The sequence below is a fragment of the Chiloscyllium punctatum genome, chromosome 28, assembly GCF_047496795.1.
Source record: "Chiloscyllium punctatum isolate Juve2018m chromosome 28, sChiPun1.3, whole genome shotgun sequence".
In the NCBI taxonomy this organism is placed as follows: domain Eukaryota; kingdom Metazoa; phylum Chordata; class Chondrichthyes; order Orectolobiformes; family Hemiscylliidae; genus Chiloscyllium; species Chiloscyllium punctatum.
The window spans coordinates 5605281-5622780 of NC_092766.1; the positions used below are offsets into that span (position 1 = coordinate 5605281).

The 17500-nt window shown below is 54.6% G+C and overlaps 1 protein-coding gene across 1 annotated transcript in view; it reads left to right on the forward strand.

Moving 5' to 3' along the window:
• Positions 1–6: 6 nt before the first annotated feature.
• The window catches only part of LOC140453924 (otoancorin-like), a 36358-nt gene continuing 18864 nt past the window's right edge, over positions 7–17500 (forward strand). The window contains exons 1-6 of the mRNA XM_072548777.1: positions 7–43; positions 831–1040; positions 2291–2458; positions 3849–3989; positions 7190–7248; positions 16059–16179. Of these exons, the coding sequence (XP_072404878.1) occupies positions 11–43; positions 831–1040; positions 2291–2458; positions 3849–3989; positions 7190–7248; positions 16059–16179 (732 nt within the window). The 5' untranslated portion in view covers positions 7–10. The remainder of the gene's footprint in view (positions 44–830; positions 1041–2290; positions 2459–3848; positions 3990–7189; positions 7249–16058; positions 16180–17500) is intronic.

Here is a 17500-nt window from a genome sequence, read left to right on the forward strand (position 1 = left end):
GCTGAACCATATGAGCGCGTGTGAGAACACCAATGCAGACCAGGTACAATATTGGGCAGAAACTGCCCCCTGCACACCCACCTTACTGTCCCAGGCTGGGTCTCTCGCCGTGGGAATCAGGGATGATCAGCTCTCAAACAGCATCCCGACCCTCGGAATAGACAGAACCCAATCTCTATCCACAAGATGGTTCCCATAGCAGCGTGGTGTCTCAGTGGTTAGCACTACTGCCTCACGGCACCAAGGACCCAGGTTCAATTCCCCTCTCAGGCGACTGTCTGTGGAGTTTACACATTCTCCCCGTGTCTGTGTGGGTTCCCTCTGGGTGCTCCGGTTTCCTCCCACAGTCCAAAGATGTGCGGGTTAGGGTGGATTGGCCATGGAAATTGTCCCATAGTGCCCAGGGATGTGCAGGTTAGGGTGGATTGGCCGTGGGAAATTGTCCCATAGTGTCCAGGGATGCGCAGGTTAGGGTGGATTGGCCGTGGGAAATTGTCCCATAGTGTCCAGGGATGTACAGGTTAGGGTGGATTGGCCGTGGGAAATTGTCCCATAGTGTCCAGGGATGTACAGGTTAGGGTGGGTTGGCCATGGGGAAATTGTCCCACAGTCGGCGAAAGTGAGGGTTGCAGCTGCTGGAGATCAGAGGCGAGAGTGTGTGGTGCTGGAAAAGCGCAGCAGTTCAGGCAGCACCCGAGAGGGAGATGCGTCGAAGGTTTAATCTCCTTCCTGAGAGAAGGGGTGGGGGAACAGGACGCTGTGGGGTGTTGTAGCCTGGGCGATTCCCATGTTCCTGCTGCTGCTCATCCTGGTGGTTGTCGTTTCTCCAGATGACAAGGAAGCTGCTGAAGGCTGCACCCCTGAGCAAAGACCTGGTCCAGAGTATGGGCCAGGCCCTGAGTGCGCTCCCTGCCCAGCAGCTGGCCAGTCTCTCTGACCAGGACGTACGCGACACCATCCAGGTTTTGGCCAAGGTTGAACGCTTTGAGGCACGTCAGTCCCGGGTCCTGGTCACAAAGTTCTTCAAGGCTGGAGGCAAGGTGTGTCACCGTGGGCCAATGACCGACATTAATGGGGGGGGACACGGGGAGTGGGGGGGAGAGAATGGGGGACTCGCTCCCACGGGGAGTGGGGGGGGAGAATGGGGGACTCGCTCCCACGGGGAGTAGGGGGGGAGAATGGGGGACTCACTCCCACGGGGAGTGGGGGGGGAGAGAATGGGGGACTCACTCCCACGGGGAGTGGGGGGGGGGAGAATGGGGGACTCACTCCCACGGGGAGTGGGGGGGGGGGGAGAATGGGGGACTCACTCCCCACGGGGAGTGGGGGGGAGAATGGGGGACTCACTCCCACAGGGAGTGGGGGGGGAGAATGGGGGACTCACTCTCACGGGGAGTGGGGGGGGGAGAATGGGGGACTCACTCCCACGGGGAGTGGGGGGGAGAGAATGGGGGACTCACTCCCACAGGGAGTGGGGGGAGAATGGGGGACTCGCTCCCACGGGGAGTGGGGGGGGAGAATGGGGGACTCGCTCCCACAGGGAGTGGAGGGGAGAATGGGGGACTCACTCCCACAGGGAGTGGGGGGGAGAATGGGGGACTCGCTCCCACGGGGAGTGGGGGGAGAATGGGGGGACTCGCTCCCACGGGGAGTGGGGGGAGAATGGGGGACTCGCTCCCACGGGGAGTGGGGGGAGAATGGGGGACACGCTCCCACGGGGAGTGGGGGGGGAGAATGGGGGACTCACTCTCACGGGGAGTGGGGGGAGAATGGGGGACTCACTCCCCACGGGGAGTGGGGGGAGAATGGGGGACTCACTCCCCACGGGGAGTGGGGGGGAGAATGGGGGACTCACTCCCCACGGGGAGTGGGGGGGAGAATGGGGGACTCACTCTCACGGGGAGTGGGGGGAGAATGGGGGACTCACTCCCACGGGGAGTGGGGGGAGAATGGGGGGGACTCGGTCCCACGGGGAGTGGGGGGAGAATGGGGGACTCGCTCCCACGGGGAGTGGGGGGAGAATGGGGGACTCGGTCCCACGGGGAGTGGGGGGAGAATGGGGACTCGGTCCCACGGGGAGTGGGGGGTAGAATGGGGGACTCGGTCCCACGGGGAGTGGGGGGAGAATGGGGGACTCGGTCCCACAGGGGAGTGGGGGGAGAATGGGGGACTCGGTCCCACAGGGGAGTGGGGGGATGAGCAGCATGGTGCAGGTTGGCTGATTGCCGGGCCCAGGGTGAACTGTCCCCTCACCTTGATCCCTTGGTGACTCTCACTCCCCGGCCCACAGCTAACGTCCAGTACTGATCTGCTGGGGTTGGATAACCTGATTGGGGGAGTCTCCTCGAAACATCTCCAGGATATGGGCTCAGAGGAGTTGCTCCAGGCTGCCAAGGGAGGACTCGAGGAACACGCCGATAAAATGACCGCCTTACAGAAAGAGACGATCGTCATGACGGTGAGTGGTGGGGAGGGCCCCCTCCCATCGCACGGGGCTGGGGGGGGGGGGACAGGGATAGGGAGGGGGGAAGGGGCTGGAGGGGGGGGGACAGAGATAGGGAGGGGGTGTAGGGGGATGGAGGAGGGTGACAGAGATAGGGAGGGGGTGTAGGGGGATGGAGGAGGGTGACAGAGATAGGGAGGGGGTGTAGGGGGATGGAGGAGGGTGACAGAGATAGGGAGGGGTGTAGGGGCTGGAGGGGGTGACAGAGATAGGGAGGGGGTGTAGGGGCTGGAGGGGGTGACAGAGATAGGGAGGGGGTGTAGGGGCTGGAGGGGGTGACAGAGATAGGGAGGGGGTGTAGGGACTGGAGGGGGTGACAGAGATAGGGAGGGGGTGTAGGGGCTGGAGGGGGTGACAGGGATAGGGAGGGGGGAAGGGGGATGGAGGGGGGGACAGGGATAGGGAGGGGGTGTAGGGGCTGGAGGGGGTGAGAGAGATAGGGAGGGGGTGTAGGGGCTGGAGGGGGTGACAGGGATAGGGAGGGGGGAAGGGGGATGGAGGGGGGGGACAGGGATAGGGAGGGGGTGTAGGGGCTGGAGGGGGGTGACAGAGATAGGGAGGGGGTGTAGGGGCTAGATGGGGTGACAGAGATAGGGAGGGGATGTAGGGGCTGGAGGGGGGGACAGAGAGAGGGAGGGGGTGTAGGGGGATGGAGGGTGTGACAGAGATAGGGAGGGGGTGTAGGGTCTGGAGGGGGTGACAGAGATAGGGAGGGGGTGTAGGGGCTGGAGGGGGTGACAGAGATAGGGAGGGGGTGTAGGGGGATGGAGGGGGGGACAGGGATAGGGAGGGGGTGTAGGGGGATGGAGGGGGGGACAGGGATAGGGAGGGGGTGTAGGGAGATGGAGAGGGGTGACAGAGATAGGGAGGGGGTGTAGGGGCTGGAGGGAGTGACAGAGATAGGGAGGGGGTGTAGGGGCTGGAGGGGGGGACAGGGATAGGGAGGGGGTGTAGGGGGATGGAGGGGGGGACAGGGATAGGGAGGGGGTGTAGGGAGATGGAGAGGGGTGACAGAGATAGGGAGGGGGGTGTAGGGGGATGGAGGGGGGGACAGGGATAGGGAGGGGGTGTAGGGAGATGGAGAGGGGTGACAGAGATAGGGAGGGGGTGTCGGGGCTGGAGGGGGGGACAGGGATAGGGAGGGGGTGTCGGGGCTGGAGGGGGTGACTTGGCACCAGTGTGTTGGGGAGTTACAGTAGTTGAAGGGTCTCCCTTCCAGATCGGATGGATGTGAGATGCTGAGCGGATTTCCGATCCCCTCAGCTTCTGGGGAACCCTGACCCTTCCCCCCCCCCGCCCCGTCACTCCCTCCCTAACCTCTCTGCCTGGGTTGTGTTTGATCCAGATCCTGGAGAATGAGGACACCAGCGCCGTGTTTATGAGCCTCACCCCATCTCTCCGCAAGGAACTCCCCACCTCCTGCATTGCGAAGGCCAACATTACTGACCTGGAGCAGGTGAAGGGCACCGAGTGGAACAAGGGTCAGGTAAGTGGCGTTGACTGTCCCCTAACTCTGACGCCTCGTGGTGAATCTCTGCAATTCTCCGACGTTTACTTCAGCGGTTCGATCGGCTCGTTTCGCGCCATTGCCTCTGAGAATCGGAGTTGCGTTGTCACGGACTCATACTCGTGGAAACAGGTCGTCAAATCCATTCCAACAGTCTTCCCAAACTTTACCCGTCCCGCCTGCCTGCCCCCCTGGCCTATTTCCCTCCAACCCTTTCCTATTTATGTTCTGATCCAAATATCTTGTAAACATTGGAACTGTCCCTACATCCACCCCTCCCTCTGCAAGTTCACTCCACACACGAACCACCCAAAAATTGCCGCTTGTGTCATTCTTAAATCACTTTCCCCTCTGGTTTTACAAATGTGCTTCCTCATCTTGAATTCTCCCCATATGCTCGGCAAAAACACTCTTACCATGTCTACCCCCCTCGTTATTATATATACCTCCATTAGGTCGTCTGTCAATATCCTGCGCTGCACCAAGAAACATCCCAGCATAGCTAGCCTTTCTTTATAGCTATATGATGGGCAGCATGGTGTCGCAGTGGTTAGCACTGCTGCCTCACGGTGCCAGGGAGCCAGGTTCGATTCCCCCCTCAGGCGACTGACTGTGTGGAGTTTGCACATTCTGCCCCCGTGTCTGCGTGGGTTTCCTCCGGGTGCTCCGGTTTCCTCCCACAGTCCAAAGATGTACAGGTTAGGGTGGATTGGCCATGGGAAATTGTCCCATAGTGTCCAGGCATGTGCAGGTTCGGGTGGATTGGCCGTGGGAAATTGTCCCATAGTGCCCAGGGATGTGCAGGTTAGGGTGGATTGGCCGTGGGAAATTGTCCCATAGTGCCCAGGGATGTGCAGGTCAGGGTGGATTGGCCGTGGGAAATTGTCCCATAGTGCCCAAGGATGTGCAGGTTAGGGTGGATTGGCCATGGGAAATTGTCCCATAGTGCCCAAGGATGTGCAGGTCAGGGTGGATTGGCCATGGGAAATTGTCCCATAGTGCCCAGGGATGTGCAGGTTAGGGTGGGTTGGCCATTGGAACTTGTCCCATAGTGCCCAGGGATGTGCAGGTTAGGGTGGGTTGGCCATGGGAAACTGTCACATAGTGCCCAGGGATGTGCAGGTTAGGGTGGATTGGCCATGGGAAATTGTCCCATAGTGCCCAGGGATGTGCGGGTTAGGGTGGATTGGCCATGGGAAATTGTCCCATAGTGCCCAAGGATGTGCAGGTCAGGGTGGATTGGCCATGGGAAATTGTCCCATAGTGCCCAGGGATGTGCAGGTTAGGGTGGGTTGGCCATTGGAACTTGTCCCATAGTGCCCAGGGATGTGCAGGTTAGGGTGGGTTGGCCATGGGAAACTGTCACATAGTGCCCAGGGATGTGCAGGTTAGGGTGGATTGGCCATGGGAAATTGTCCCATAGTGCCCAGGGATGTGCGGGTTAGGGTGGGTTGGCCGTGGGAAATTGTCCCATAGTGCCCAGGGATGTGCAGGTTAGGGTGGATTGGCCATGGGGAATTGTCCCATAGTGTCCAGGGATGTACAGGTTAGGGTGGATTGGCCATAGGAAATTGTCCCATAGTGCTCAGGGATGTGCAGGTCAGGGTGGATTGGCCATGGGGAATTGTCCCATAGTGCCCAGGGATGTGCAGGTTAGGGTGGATTGACTGTGGGGAATTCGTGGGATAGGACAGGGGCTTGACTCTGGTTGGGATACTCTTCAGCGGGCTGTCGTGCGCTCAATGGGCTGAATGGCCTGCTCCCACACTGTTGGGATTCGCTGACTCTCACTCAAACCTTCCATGCTCGAGGTCAATCTGCCCTCTCGCTTAATCATTGAGTCCTCGTCATAGAGATGTCCAGCATGGAAACAGACCCTTCGGTCCAACCCGTCCATGCCGACCCAGATATCCCAACCCAACGTAGCGGCTTCACTAAAGTGCAACAGTTACTGCTCTGCGTTCGCCTGTAACATTTCTCGACCTCCGTTTCCCATTCCCGGGAACAGCAGAAGGTTGAGTAATTCCGGAATTCGCCAATAGAGGCTGAAACAAAGTTGACTCAAACGGGTAATGAAACCAACAGGGGCCTGTTCTGACCTGAAGTGACAGAGCAATTACAAACACATTTGAGGAAGGTCTATCTGTTTGGTGTTCTCCAGCTCCATAGACACAAGCTGAAGGGTTTGTTCGCATGCCCAGGTCAGTGCGGTTCTCCCCACCCGGGTCTACACTCATATGTTCACCTGTGTCGTCGGATAATTTAAGGTTTCATAAGGTTGCAGATACCTGATTCTAAAAAGCCGAACTGACTCAAATGGTTCAGTGTCTCTAACACCAGGTTCGGTCACCAAAACTTTCCAGTTGATGGCAGTTATAAGGTGGGCGTTATCTCTGTGGATCTGGGCTACATTACGATAGAAATTCAAACTTCCTCCAGTCCTAGAGCATGGAAACAACCCGTCCGTGCCGACCATACACCCTAAACTAGTCCTGTCCCACCTGCCAGCACCCGGCCCATATCCCTCCAAACCCTTCCTATTCATATACCCATCCAAATGCCTCTTAAATGTTGTAATTGTACCAGCCTCCTCCACATCCTCTGGCAGCTCATTCCATACACGTACCACCCTCTGGGTGAAAAAGTTGTCCCTTAGGTCTCTTTTATATCTTTCCCCTCTCACCCTAAACCTATGCCCCTCTAGTTCTGGACTCCCCGACCCCAGGGAAAAGACTTTGTCTATTTACCCTATCCATTCCCCTCATGATTTTATAAACCTCTATAAGGTCACCCCTCAGCCTCCGACACTCCAGGGAAAACAGCCCCAGCCTGTTCAGCCTCTCCCTGTAGCTCAAACCCTCCAACCCTGGAAACATCCTTATAAATCTTTTCTGAACCCTTTCAAGTTTCACAACATCTTTCCGATAGGAAGGAGACCAGAATTGCACACAATATTCCAACAGTGGCCCTAACCAATGTCCTGTACAGCCACAACATGACCTCCCAACTCCTGTACAGAATGTACTGACCCTCTACTTAAAGATGACAGTAAAGAATACTGATTTTAAATCTTATCAGAAGCAGGAACTGATTAGGATCTCGGAAGTCTGTCTAGCTGTGAGTCGAAACATTTCTGTCTCACTCTCTCTCTCTCTCTCTCTCTCCCCCACTCCATCTAGGCACTCCTCCTTTGTGATGTTCTCCTCAAGAATGAGACAATTCCAGCTGACGAACTGGGGTAAAGATGTGTGTGTCTGTGTGTGTGTGTGTATGTGTGTGTGTGTGTGTCTGTGTGTGTGTGTGTGTCTGTCTGTGTGTCTGTGTCTGTGTGAGAGTGTGTCTGTGTGTGTGTGAGAGTGTGTCTGTGTGTGTGTGTCTGTGTGTGTGTGTATGTCTGTCTGTGTGAGAGAGCGTGTGTGTGTCTGTGTGTGTGTGTCTGTGTGTGTGTGTGTGTGTGTGTCTGTGTGAGAGTGTGTCTGTGTGTGTGTGTGTCTGTGTGTGTTTGTGTGAGTGTGTCTGTTTGTGTGTGTGTGAGAGTGTGTCTGTGTGTGTGTGTCTGTGTGTGTGTGTGAAGGAGCGTGTGTGTATATGCGCGTGCATGTGTGAGTCTGTGTGTGAAAGAGTGCATGTGTATATGCGCACGCATGTGTGAGTGTGTGTGTGAAAGAGTGCGTGTGTGTGTGTGTGCTTGTGTTTCAGTGTGTGAGTGTGTGTGTGAAAGAGTGCGTGTGTGTGTGTGTGCTTGTGTTTCAGTGTGTGAGTGTGTGTGTGAAAGAGTGCGTGTGTATATATATGTGCGTGCGTGTGTGTGAAAGAGTGTGTGTGTGTGGGTGTGAAAGAGTGCGTGTGTGTGTGTGTGAAAGAGTGTGTGTATGTATGTGAGTGTGTGTGTGAAAGAGTGTGTGTGTGTGTGAAAGAGTGCGTGTGTCTGTGTCTGTGTCTGTGTCTGTCAGTCTGTCTGAGTCTGTGTGATTCGATGTCAATCCCTGTGTGTCAGTGAACTCGAGGTCAATGTCAGTTATGTTGCCCTCCCCTTCCAATCCACATTAAGACTGACAAGCTCTGTTTAAACAGGTCAAAAGATCAGTCCACAAGAAGTTACTCCTCCTTTGTGTGGGACAGCACGGTGTCTCAGTGGTTAGCACGGCTGCCCCACAGTGCCAGGGTCCCGGGTTCGATTCCCCCCTCGGGTGACTGTCTGTGTGGAGTACTCCCCGTGCCTGTGTGGGTTTCCACTGGGTGCTCCATTTTCGACATACACTCACTCACTCACACTCACACACACTCACGCACACACTCAATCACCCTCTCTCACACACACGCACACACACTCACTCTCTCTCTGACACACACTCACATGCACATCCTCTCAGACACACAATCACGCTCTCTCTGACACACACATTTACACACTCACACACACACAAACTCACATACACGCTCACACGCACACATACACATACACACTCACGCACACACTCTCACACTCACACACACACACACACACACAGTCCAAAGATGTGAAGGTTATGGTGGATTGGCCATGGGAAATTGTCCCATAGTGCCCAGGAATGTGTAGGTAATGCTGGATTGGCCATGGGAAATTGTCCCATAGTGCCCAGGAATGTGTAGGTTATGCTGGATTGGCCATGGGAAATTGTCCCATAGTGCCCAGGGATGTGCAGGTTAGGGTGGATTGGCCATGGGAAATTGTCCCATAGCGCCCAGGGATGTGCAGGTTAGGGTGGATTGGCCATGGGAAATTGTCCCATAGTGCCCAGGGATGTGCAGGTTAGGGTGGATTGGCCATGGGAAATTGTCCCATAGTGCCCAGGAATGTGTAGGTTATGCTGGATTGGCCATGGGAAATTGTCCCATAGTGCCCAGGAATGTGTAGGTTATGCTGGATTGGCCATGGGAAATTGTCCCATAGTGCCCAGGGATGTGCAGGTTAGGGTGGATTGGCCATGGGGAATTGTCCCATAGTGCCCAGGGATGTGCAGGTTAGGGTGGATTGGCCATGGGGAATTGTCCCATAGTGTCCAGGGATGTACAGGTTAGGGTGGATTGGCCATGGGAAATTGTCCCATAGTGCCCAGGGATGTGCAGGTTAGGGTGGATTGGTCATGGGAAATTGTCTCATAGTGCCCAGGGATGTGCAGGTTAGGGTGCATTGGCCATGGGAAATTGTCTCATAGTGCCCAGGGATGTACAGGTTAGGGTGGATTGGCCGTGGGAAATTGTCCCATAGTGCCCAGGGATGTGCAGGTTAGGGTAGATTGGCCGTGGGAAATTGTCCCATAGTGCCCAGGGATGTACAGGTTAGGGTGGATTGGCCGTGGGAAATTGTCCCATAGTGCCCAGGGATGTGCAGGTTAGGGTGGATTGGCCATGGGAAATTGTCCCATAGTGCCCAGCGATGTACAGGTTAGGGTGGATTGGCCATGGGAAATTGTCCCTTAGTGACCAGGGATGTGCAGGTTAGGGTGGATTGGCCGTGGGAAATTGTCCCATAGTGCCCAGGGATGTACAGGTTAGGGTGGATTGGCCGTGGGAAATTGTCCCATAGTGCCCAGGGGTGTGCAGGTTAGGGTGGATTGGCCATGGGAAATTGTCCCATAGTGACCATGGATGTTCAGGTTAGGGTGGATTGGCCATGGGAAATTGTCCCATAGTGTCCAGGGATGCACAGATTAGGGTGGGTTGGCCATGGGAAATTGTCCCATAGTGTCCAGGGATGTGCAGGTTAGGGTGGATTGGCCATGGGAAATTGTCCCATAGTGCCCAGGGATGTGCAGGTTAGGGTGGATTGGCCATGGGAAATTGTCCCATAGTGCCCAGGGATGTGCAGGTTAGGGTGGATTGGCCATGGGAAATTGTCTCATAGTGCCCAGGGATGTACAGGTTAGGGTGGATTGGCCGTGGGAAATTGTCCCATAGTGCCCAGGGATGTGCAGGTTAGGGTAGATTGGCCATGGGAAATTGTCCCATAGTGCCCAGGGATGTGCAGGTTAGGGTGGATTGGTCATGGGAAATTGTCTCATAGTGCCCAGGGATGTGCAGGTTAGGGTGGATTGGCCATGGGAAATTGTCTCATAGTGCCCAGGGATGTACAGGTTAGGGTGGATTGGCCGTGGGAAATTGTCCCATAGTGCCCAGGGATGTGCAGTTTAGGGTAGATTGGCCGTGGGAAATTGTCCCATAGTGCCCAGGGATGTACAGGTTAGGGTGGATTGGCCGTGGGAAATTGTCCCATAGTGCCCAGGGATGTGCAGGTTAGGGTGGATTGGCCATGGGAAATTGTCTCATAGTGCCCAGGGATGTGCAGGTTAGGGTGCATTGGCCATGGGAAATTGTCTCATAGTGCCCAGGGATGTGCAGGTTAGGGTAGATTGGCCATGGGAAATTGTCCCATAGTGCCCAGGGATGTGCAGGTTAGGGTGCATTGGCCATGGGAAATTGTCTCATAGTGCCCAGGGATGTACAGGTTAGGGTGGATTGGCCGTGGGAAATTGTCCCATAGTGCCCAGGGATGTGCAGGTTAGGGTAGATTGGCCGTGGGAAATTGTCCCATAGTGCCCAGGGATGTACAGGTTAGGGTGGATTGGCCGTGGGAAATTGTCCCATAGTGCCCAGGGATGTGCAGGTTAGGGTGGATTGGCCATGGGAAATTGTCCCATAGTGCCCAGGGATGTACAGGTTAGGGTGGATTGGCCATGGGAAATTGTCCCTTAGTGACCAGGGATGTGCAGGTTAGGGTGGATTGGCCGTGGGAAATTGTCCCATAGTGCCCAGGGATGTACAGGTTAGGGTGGATTGGCCGTGGGAAATTGTCCCATAGTGCCCAGGGGTGTGCAGGTTAGGGTGGATTGGCCATGGGAAATTGTCCCATAGTGACCATGGATGTTCAGGTTAGGGTGGATTGGCCATGGGAAATTGTCCCATAGTGTCCAGGGATGCACAGATTAGGGTGGGTTGGCCATGGGAAATTGTCCCATAGTGTCCAGGGATGTGCAGGTTAGGGTGGATTGGCCATGGGAAATTGTCCCATAGTGCCCAGGGATGTGCAGGTTAGGGTGGATTGGCCATGGGAAATTGTCCCATAGTGCCCAGGGATGTGCAGGTTAGGGTGGATTGGCCATGGGAAATTGTCTCATAGTGCCCAGGGATGTACAGGTTAGGGTGGATTGGCCGTGGGAAATTGTCCCATAGTGCCCAGGGATGTGCAGGTTAGGGTAGATTGGCCATGGGAAATTGTCCCATAGTGCCCAGGGATGTGCAGGTTAGGGTGGATTGGTCATGGGAAATTGTCTCATAGTGCCCAGGGATGTGCAGGTTAGGGTGGATTGGCCATGGGAAATTGTCTCATAGTGCCCAGGGATGTACAGGTTAGGGTGGATTGGCCGTGGGAAATTGTCCCATAGTGCCCAGGGATGTGCAGTTTAGGGTAGATTGGCCGTGGGAAATTGTCCCATAGTGCCCAGGGATGTACAGGTTAGGGTGGATTGGCCGTGGGAAATTGTCCCATAGTGCCCAGGGATGTGCAGGTTAGGGTGGATTGGCCATGGGAATTTGTCCCATAGTGCCCAGGGATGTACAGGTTAGGGTGGATTGGCCATGGGAAATTGTCCCATAGTGCCCAGGGATGTGCAGGTTAGGGTGTATTGGCCATGGGAAATTGTCCCATAGTGCCCAGGGATGTACAGGTTAGGGTGGATTGGCCGTGGGAAATTGTCCCATGGTGCCCAGGGATGTACAGGTTAGGGTGGATTGACCATGGGAAATTGTCCCATAGTGTCCATGGATGTGCAGGTTAGGGTGGGTTGGCCATGGGAAATTGTCCCATAGTGCCCAGGGATGTGCAGGTTAGGGTGGATTGACCGTGGGAAATTGTCCCATAGTGTCCAGGGATGTGCAGGTTAGGGTGGGTTGGCCATGGGAAATTGTCCCATAGTGCCCAGGGATGTGCAGGTTAGGGTGGACTGGCCGTGGGAAATTGTCCCATAGTGCCCAGGGATGTGCGTGTTAGGGTGGGTTGGCCATGGGAAATTATCCCATAGTGCCCAGGGATGTGCAGGTTAGGGTGGGTTGGCCATGGGAAATTATCCCATAGTGCCCAGGGATGTGCAGGTTAGGGTGGATTGGCCGTGGGAAATTGTCCCATAGTGCCCAGGGATGTGCGTGTTAGGGTGGGTTGGCCATGGGAAATTATCCCATAGTGCCCAGGGATGTGCAGGTTAGGGTGGATTGGCCATGGGAAATTGTCCCATAGTGTCCAGGGATGTGCAGTTTAGGGTGGGTTGGCCATGGGAAATTATCCCATAGTGCCCAGGGATGTGCAGGTTAGGGTGGGTTGGCCGTGGGAAATTGTCCCATAGTGTCCAGGGATGTGCAGGTTAGGGTGGATTAGGCAGGGATAAATATCGAATTGTAGTGTAGGGAAATAGGTTTGGCCTTTTTCCACTTCTGAGGGTGTGAACATGTTGGGCTGAAGGGTGTGTTTTCACACTGTAGGGATTATATTAACAAAACCTCCCTAAAGAGGGCCAATAGGGATTCAGATACATAATTCTTTAAAGTTTGCATTACAGGTAGACGAGGGGGTTATAGTCCAACAGGTTTATTTGGAAGCACTAGCTTTCAGAGCGCTGTTTTGGAACAGGGCCATAAGACACAGAATTTAATGCAAAAGATTACAGTGTCATCCAACTGAAATGATATATTGAACAATCCTTGATGGGGAACGTTCATACTGGAGTCCAGTTACTAAGTGGGGTGCCGCAAGGGTCAGAGTTGGGTCCACTGCTGTTGGTCATTTTTTATAAACGACCTGGATGAGAGTGTAGAAGGGTGGGTTAGTAAATGTGCAGACGACACTAAGGTCGGTGGATAGTGCCGAAGGATGTTGTCGGTCTCAGAGGGACATGGATAAGCTGCAGAGCTGGGCTGAGAGGTGGCAAGTGGAGTTTAATGAGGGACGGTGTGAGGTGATTCACTTTGGTCAGAGTAATCGGAATGCAGAGTACTGGGCTAACGGTGAGATTCTTGGCCGTGTGGATGAGCAGAGAGATCTTGGTATCCAGGCACACAGTTCCCTGAACTTTGCCACCCAGATTGATCGGATTGTTTAGGAGGTATACGGTGTGTTGGTGTTTGTTGGTAAAGGGAGTAAGTTTCGGAACCACGAGGTCATGCTGCAGCTGTTAGAAAACTCTGGTGCGGCCGCGCTTGGGAGAATTGCGTACAGTTCTGGTCACCGCATTACAGGAAGGATGGGGGAAGCTTTGGAAAGGGTTCGGAGGAGATTTACCGGGATGTTGCCTGGTAGGGAAGGGAAGGTCTTACGAGGAAAGGCTGAGGGAACTGAGGCTGTTTTCGTTGGAGAGAAGGTGACTTCATCGAGATGGATAAGATCATCAGAGGGTTATGATAGTTTGGAGAGTGAGAGCCTTTTCCCTCAGATGGTGAAGACTAACACGAGGGAACATAGCTTTAAATCGAGGGGTGATAGATAGAGGACAGATGGCAGAGGGAGTTCCTTTACTCTGAGAGTAGCAGAATCATAGAGTCATAGAGATGTACAGCACGGAAACAGACCCTTCAGTCCAACCCGTCCATGCTGACCCAGATACCCCAACCCAATCTAGTCCCACCTGCCAGCACCCGGCCCATATCCCTCCAAACCTTTCCCATTCATATACCCATCCAAACGTCTCTTAAATGTTGTCATTGTACCAGCCTCCACCACATCCTCTGGCAGCTCATTCCATACACGTACCACCCTCTGCGTGAAAAAGTTGCCCCTTAGGTCTCTTTTATATCTTTCCCCTCTCACCCTAAACCTATGCCCCTCTAGTTCTAGACTCCCCGACCCCAGGGAAAAGACTTTGTCTATTTATCCTATCCATATCCCTCATGATTTTATAAACCTCTATAAGGTCACCCCTCAGCCTCTGACGCTCCAGGGAAAACAGCCCCAGCCTGTTCAGCCTCTCCCTGTAGCTCAGATCCTCCAACCATGGCAACATCCTTGTAAATCTTTTCTGAACCCCTTCAAGTTTCACAACATCTTTCCGATAGGAAGGAGACCAGAATTACACGCAATATTCCAACAGTGGCCCTAACCAATGTCCTGTACAGCCACAACATGACCTCCCAACTCCTGTACTCAATACACTGACCAATAAAGGAAAGCATACCAAACGCCTTCTTCACTATCCTATCTACCCGCGACTCCACTTTCAAGGAGCTATGAACCTGCACTCCAAGGTCTCTTTGTTCAGCAACACTCCCTAGGACCTTACCCTTAAGTCTTCAATTCTCGTCCTGGCCTGTATCCCTCTAAACCTTTCCTATCTGTGTACTTACCCAAATGTCATTGAGATGTCGTTACTGTCCCCACACCTTCACACACTAACCTCCCTGTGTGGAAAAGAAGTCCCTCGTAATTTGTTTAAACCTCTCTCCTCTCACTTTAAAACCGTGTCCCTAGTTTTGAAACCCCCCACCTGAGGGAAAACTCACTGACCATTAACCCTATCTCTGCCACCGATGGTTTTATGGCCCTCTGTTAGGTCGTTGGGAACTGGGGGGGGGGGGGAGCTTGCACATATACACCAGCAGGAGGCAGGATTCTGGAACAGGCAGATGGTTTAACTGCAGGTATTAGTCTGAACTGACCAAGTTCATAAGGCAGACAGCCTCTCTCTCTCTCTCTCTCTCTCTGTCTCTGCCTCTCTCTCTCTCTCTCTGTCTCTCTCTCGCTCTCTCCCTCTCTCTGTCTCTCTCTCCCTCTCTCACTTTCTCCCTCTCTCTCTCTCCCTATCTCTCTCTCAACCCCTCTCTCTCCTCCCCCACCTTCTGTCTCTCTCTCTCTCTCTGTCTCTCTCTCTCTGTCTCTCCCTCTCTCACTTTCTCCCTCTCTCTCTCTCCCTATCTCTCTCTCAACCCCTCTCTCTCCTCCCCCACCCTCTGTCTCTCTCTCTCTCTCTCCCTCTCTCTGTCTCTCTCTCTCTCTGTCTCTCCCTCTCTCACTTTCTCTCTCTCTCTCTCCCTATCTCTCTCTCAACCCCTCTCTCTCCGCCCCCACCCTCTGTCTCTCTCTCTCTCTCTCTCCCTCTCTCTATCTCTCTCTCTCTCTCTCTGCCTCTCTCTCTGTGTGTCTCTCTCTCTCTGTCTCTCTCTCTCTCTGTCTCTCTCTCTCTGTCTCTTCCTCTCCCTTACCCTCTCTCTCTGTCTCTCTCTCTCTCTCTCTCCCTCTCTCTCTCTGTTTCTCTCTCTCTCTCTCCCTCTCTCTCTCTGTCTCTCTCTCTGACTCTCTCTGTCTCTCTCTCTGTCTCTCCCTCTCTCTGTCTCTCTCTCTTTCTCTCTGTCTCTCTCTCTGCCTCTCTCTCTCTCTCTCTGTCTCTCTCTCTGTCTCTCTCTCTGCCTCTCTCTCTCTCTCTCTGTCTCTCTCTCTGTCTTTCTCTCTCTCTCTCACTCTCCCTATCTCTCTCTCAACCCCTCTCTCTCCTCCCCTACCCTCTGTCTCTCTGTCTCTGTCTCTCTCTCTCTCTCCCTCTCTCTCTCTGACTCTCTCTGTCTCTCTCTCTGTCTCTCCCTCTCTCTGTCTCTCTCTCTCTGTCTCTCTCTCTGCCTCTCTCTCTCTCTCTCTCTGTCTTTCTCTCTCTCTCTCTCTCTCCCTATCTCTCTCTCAACCCCTCTCTCCTCCCCCATCCTCTGTCTCTCTCTCTCTCTCAATCTCCCCCCACCTCCCCATTCCAGTCTGTCTGTCTCTCTTTCTCTCTCTCTCTTGTTCTTCCCCTCTCTCTCTTACTCTCCCTCACTCTGTCTCTCTGTCTGTCTGTCTCTCTCTACCCCTATCTGTGTCTCTGTCTCCCTCTCCCTCAATGACCCTCTCTCTCTTTCTCCCTTTCCCTCTCCCTCACTCCCCCTCTCTCCTCTCCCTCGCTCTCCCTCCCTCTCTCGCCCTCGCTCTCCCTCCCTCTCTCTCTCCTGGATTGTCTTCCCAATGACGTGCCCTGAGTTCCCTGTGTTAACTTCCCACAGGCAGCTTGGCTCGTTGGTTGGTGGGTTAACCTGTGAGATGTTGGAACAGTACGCAGGCAGCTCAGCGGTGAACATGACTAGGGGCCTGGGCAATGTCACGGCCTGGTTATCAAGGTCTCAGGTACTCACTCAGACAGACAGCAATCAACCACCGCGGATTCGGCTCTGTATCTAACCCCGTACTGTCCCTGTCCCTGGGCGTGTGCGATGGGGGGGCAGTGTAGAGAGAGCTTTACTCTGTATCTAACCCCGTACTGTCCCTGTCCCTGGGCGTGTGCGATGGGGTGGCAGTGTAGAGGGAGCTTTACTCTGTATCTAACCCCGTACTGTCCCTGTCCCTGTCCCTGGGAGTGTGCGATGGGGGGGCAGTGTAGAGGGAGCTTTACTCTGTATCTAACCCCGTACTGTCCCTGTCCCTGGGCGTGTGCGATGGGGGGGCAGTGTAGAGGGAGCTTTACTCTGTATCTAACCCCGTACTGTCCCTGTCCCTGTCCCTGGGAGTGTGCGATGGGGGGGCAGTGTAGAGGGAGCTTTACTCTGTATCTAACCCCGTGCTGTCCCCGTCCCTGTCCCTGGGAGTGTTTGATGGGGGGACAGTGTAGAGGGAGCTTTACTCTGTATCTAACCCCGTGCTGTCCCTGTCCCTGGGAGTGTTTGATGGGGGGGCAGTGTAGAGGGAGCTTTACTCTGTATCTAACCCCGTACTGTCCCTGTCCCTGTCCCTGGGAGTGTGCGATGGGGGGACAGTGTAGAGGGAGCTTTACTCTGTATCTAACCCCGTGCTGTCCCCGTCCCTGTCCCTGGGAGTGTTTGATGGGGGGACAGTGTAGAGGGAGCTTTACTCTGTATCTAACCCCGTGCTGTCCCTGTCCCTGGGAGTGTTTGATGGGGGGTACTGTGTAGAGGGAGCTTTACTCTGTATCTAACCCCGTGCTGTCCCTGTCCCTGGGAGTGTTTGATGGGGGGACAGTGTAGAGGGAGCTTTACTCAGTATCTAACCCCGTGCTGTCCCCGTCCCTGGGAGTGTTTGATGGGGGACAGTGTAGAGGGAGCTTTACTCTGTATCTAACCCCGTGCTGTCCCCGTCCCTGGGAGTGTTTGATGGGGGACAGTGTAGAGGGAGCTTTACTCTGTATCTAACCCCGTGCTGTCCCCGTCCCTGGGAGTGTTTGATGGGGGACAGTGTAGAGGGATTTTTACTCTGTATCTAACCCCGTGCTGTCCCCGTCCCTGGGAGTGTTTGATGGGGGACAGTGTAGAGGGAGCTTTACTCTGTATCTAACCCCGTGCTGTCCCCGTCCCTGGGAGTGTTTGATGGGGGACAGTGTAGAGGGAGCTTTACTCTGTATCTAACCACGTGCTGTCCCTGTCCTAGGAGTGTGTGATGGGGGACAGTGTAGAGGGAGCTTTACCCTGCGCTGGATCCTGGATCCTTACCTCAA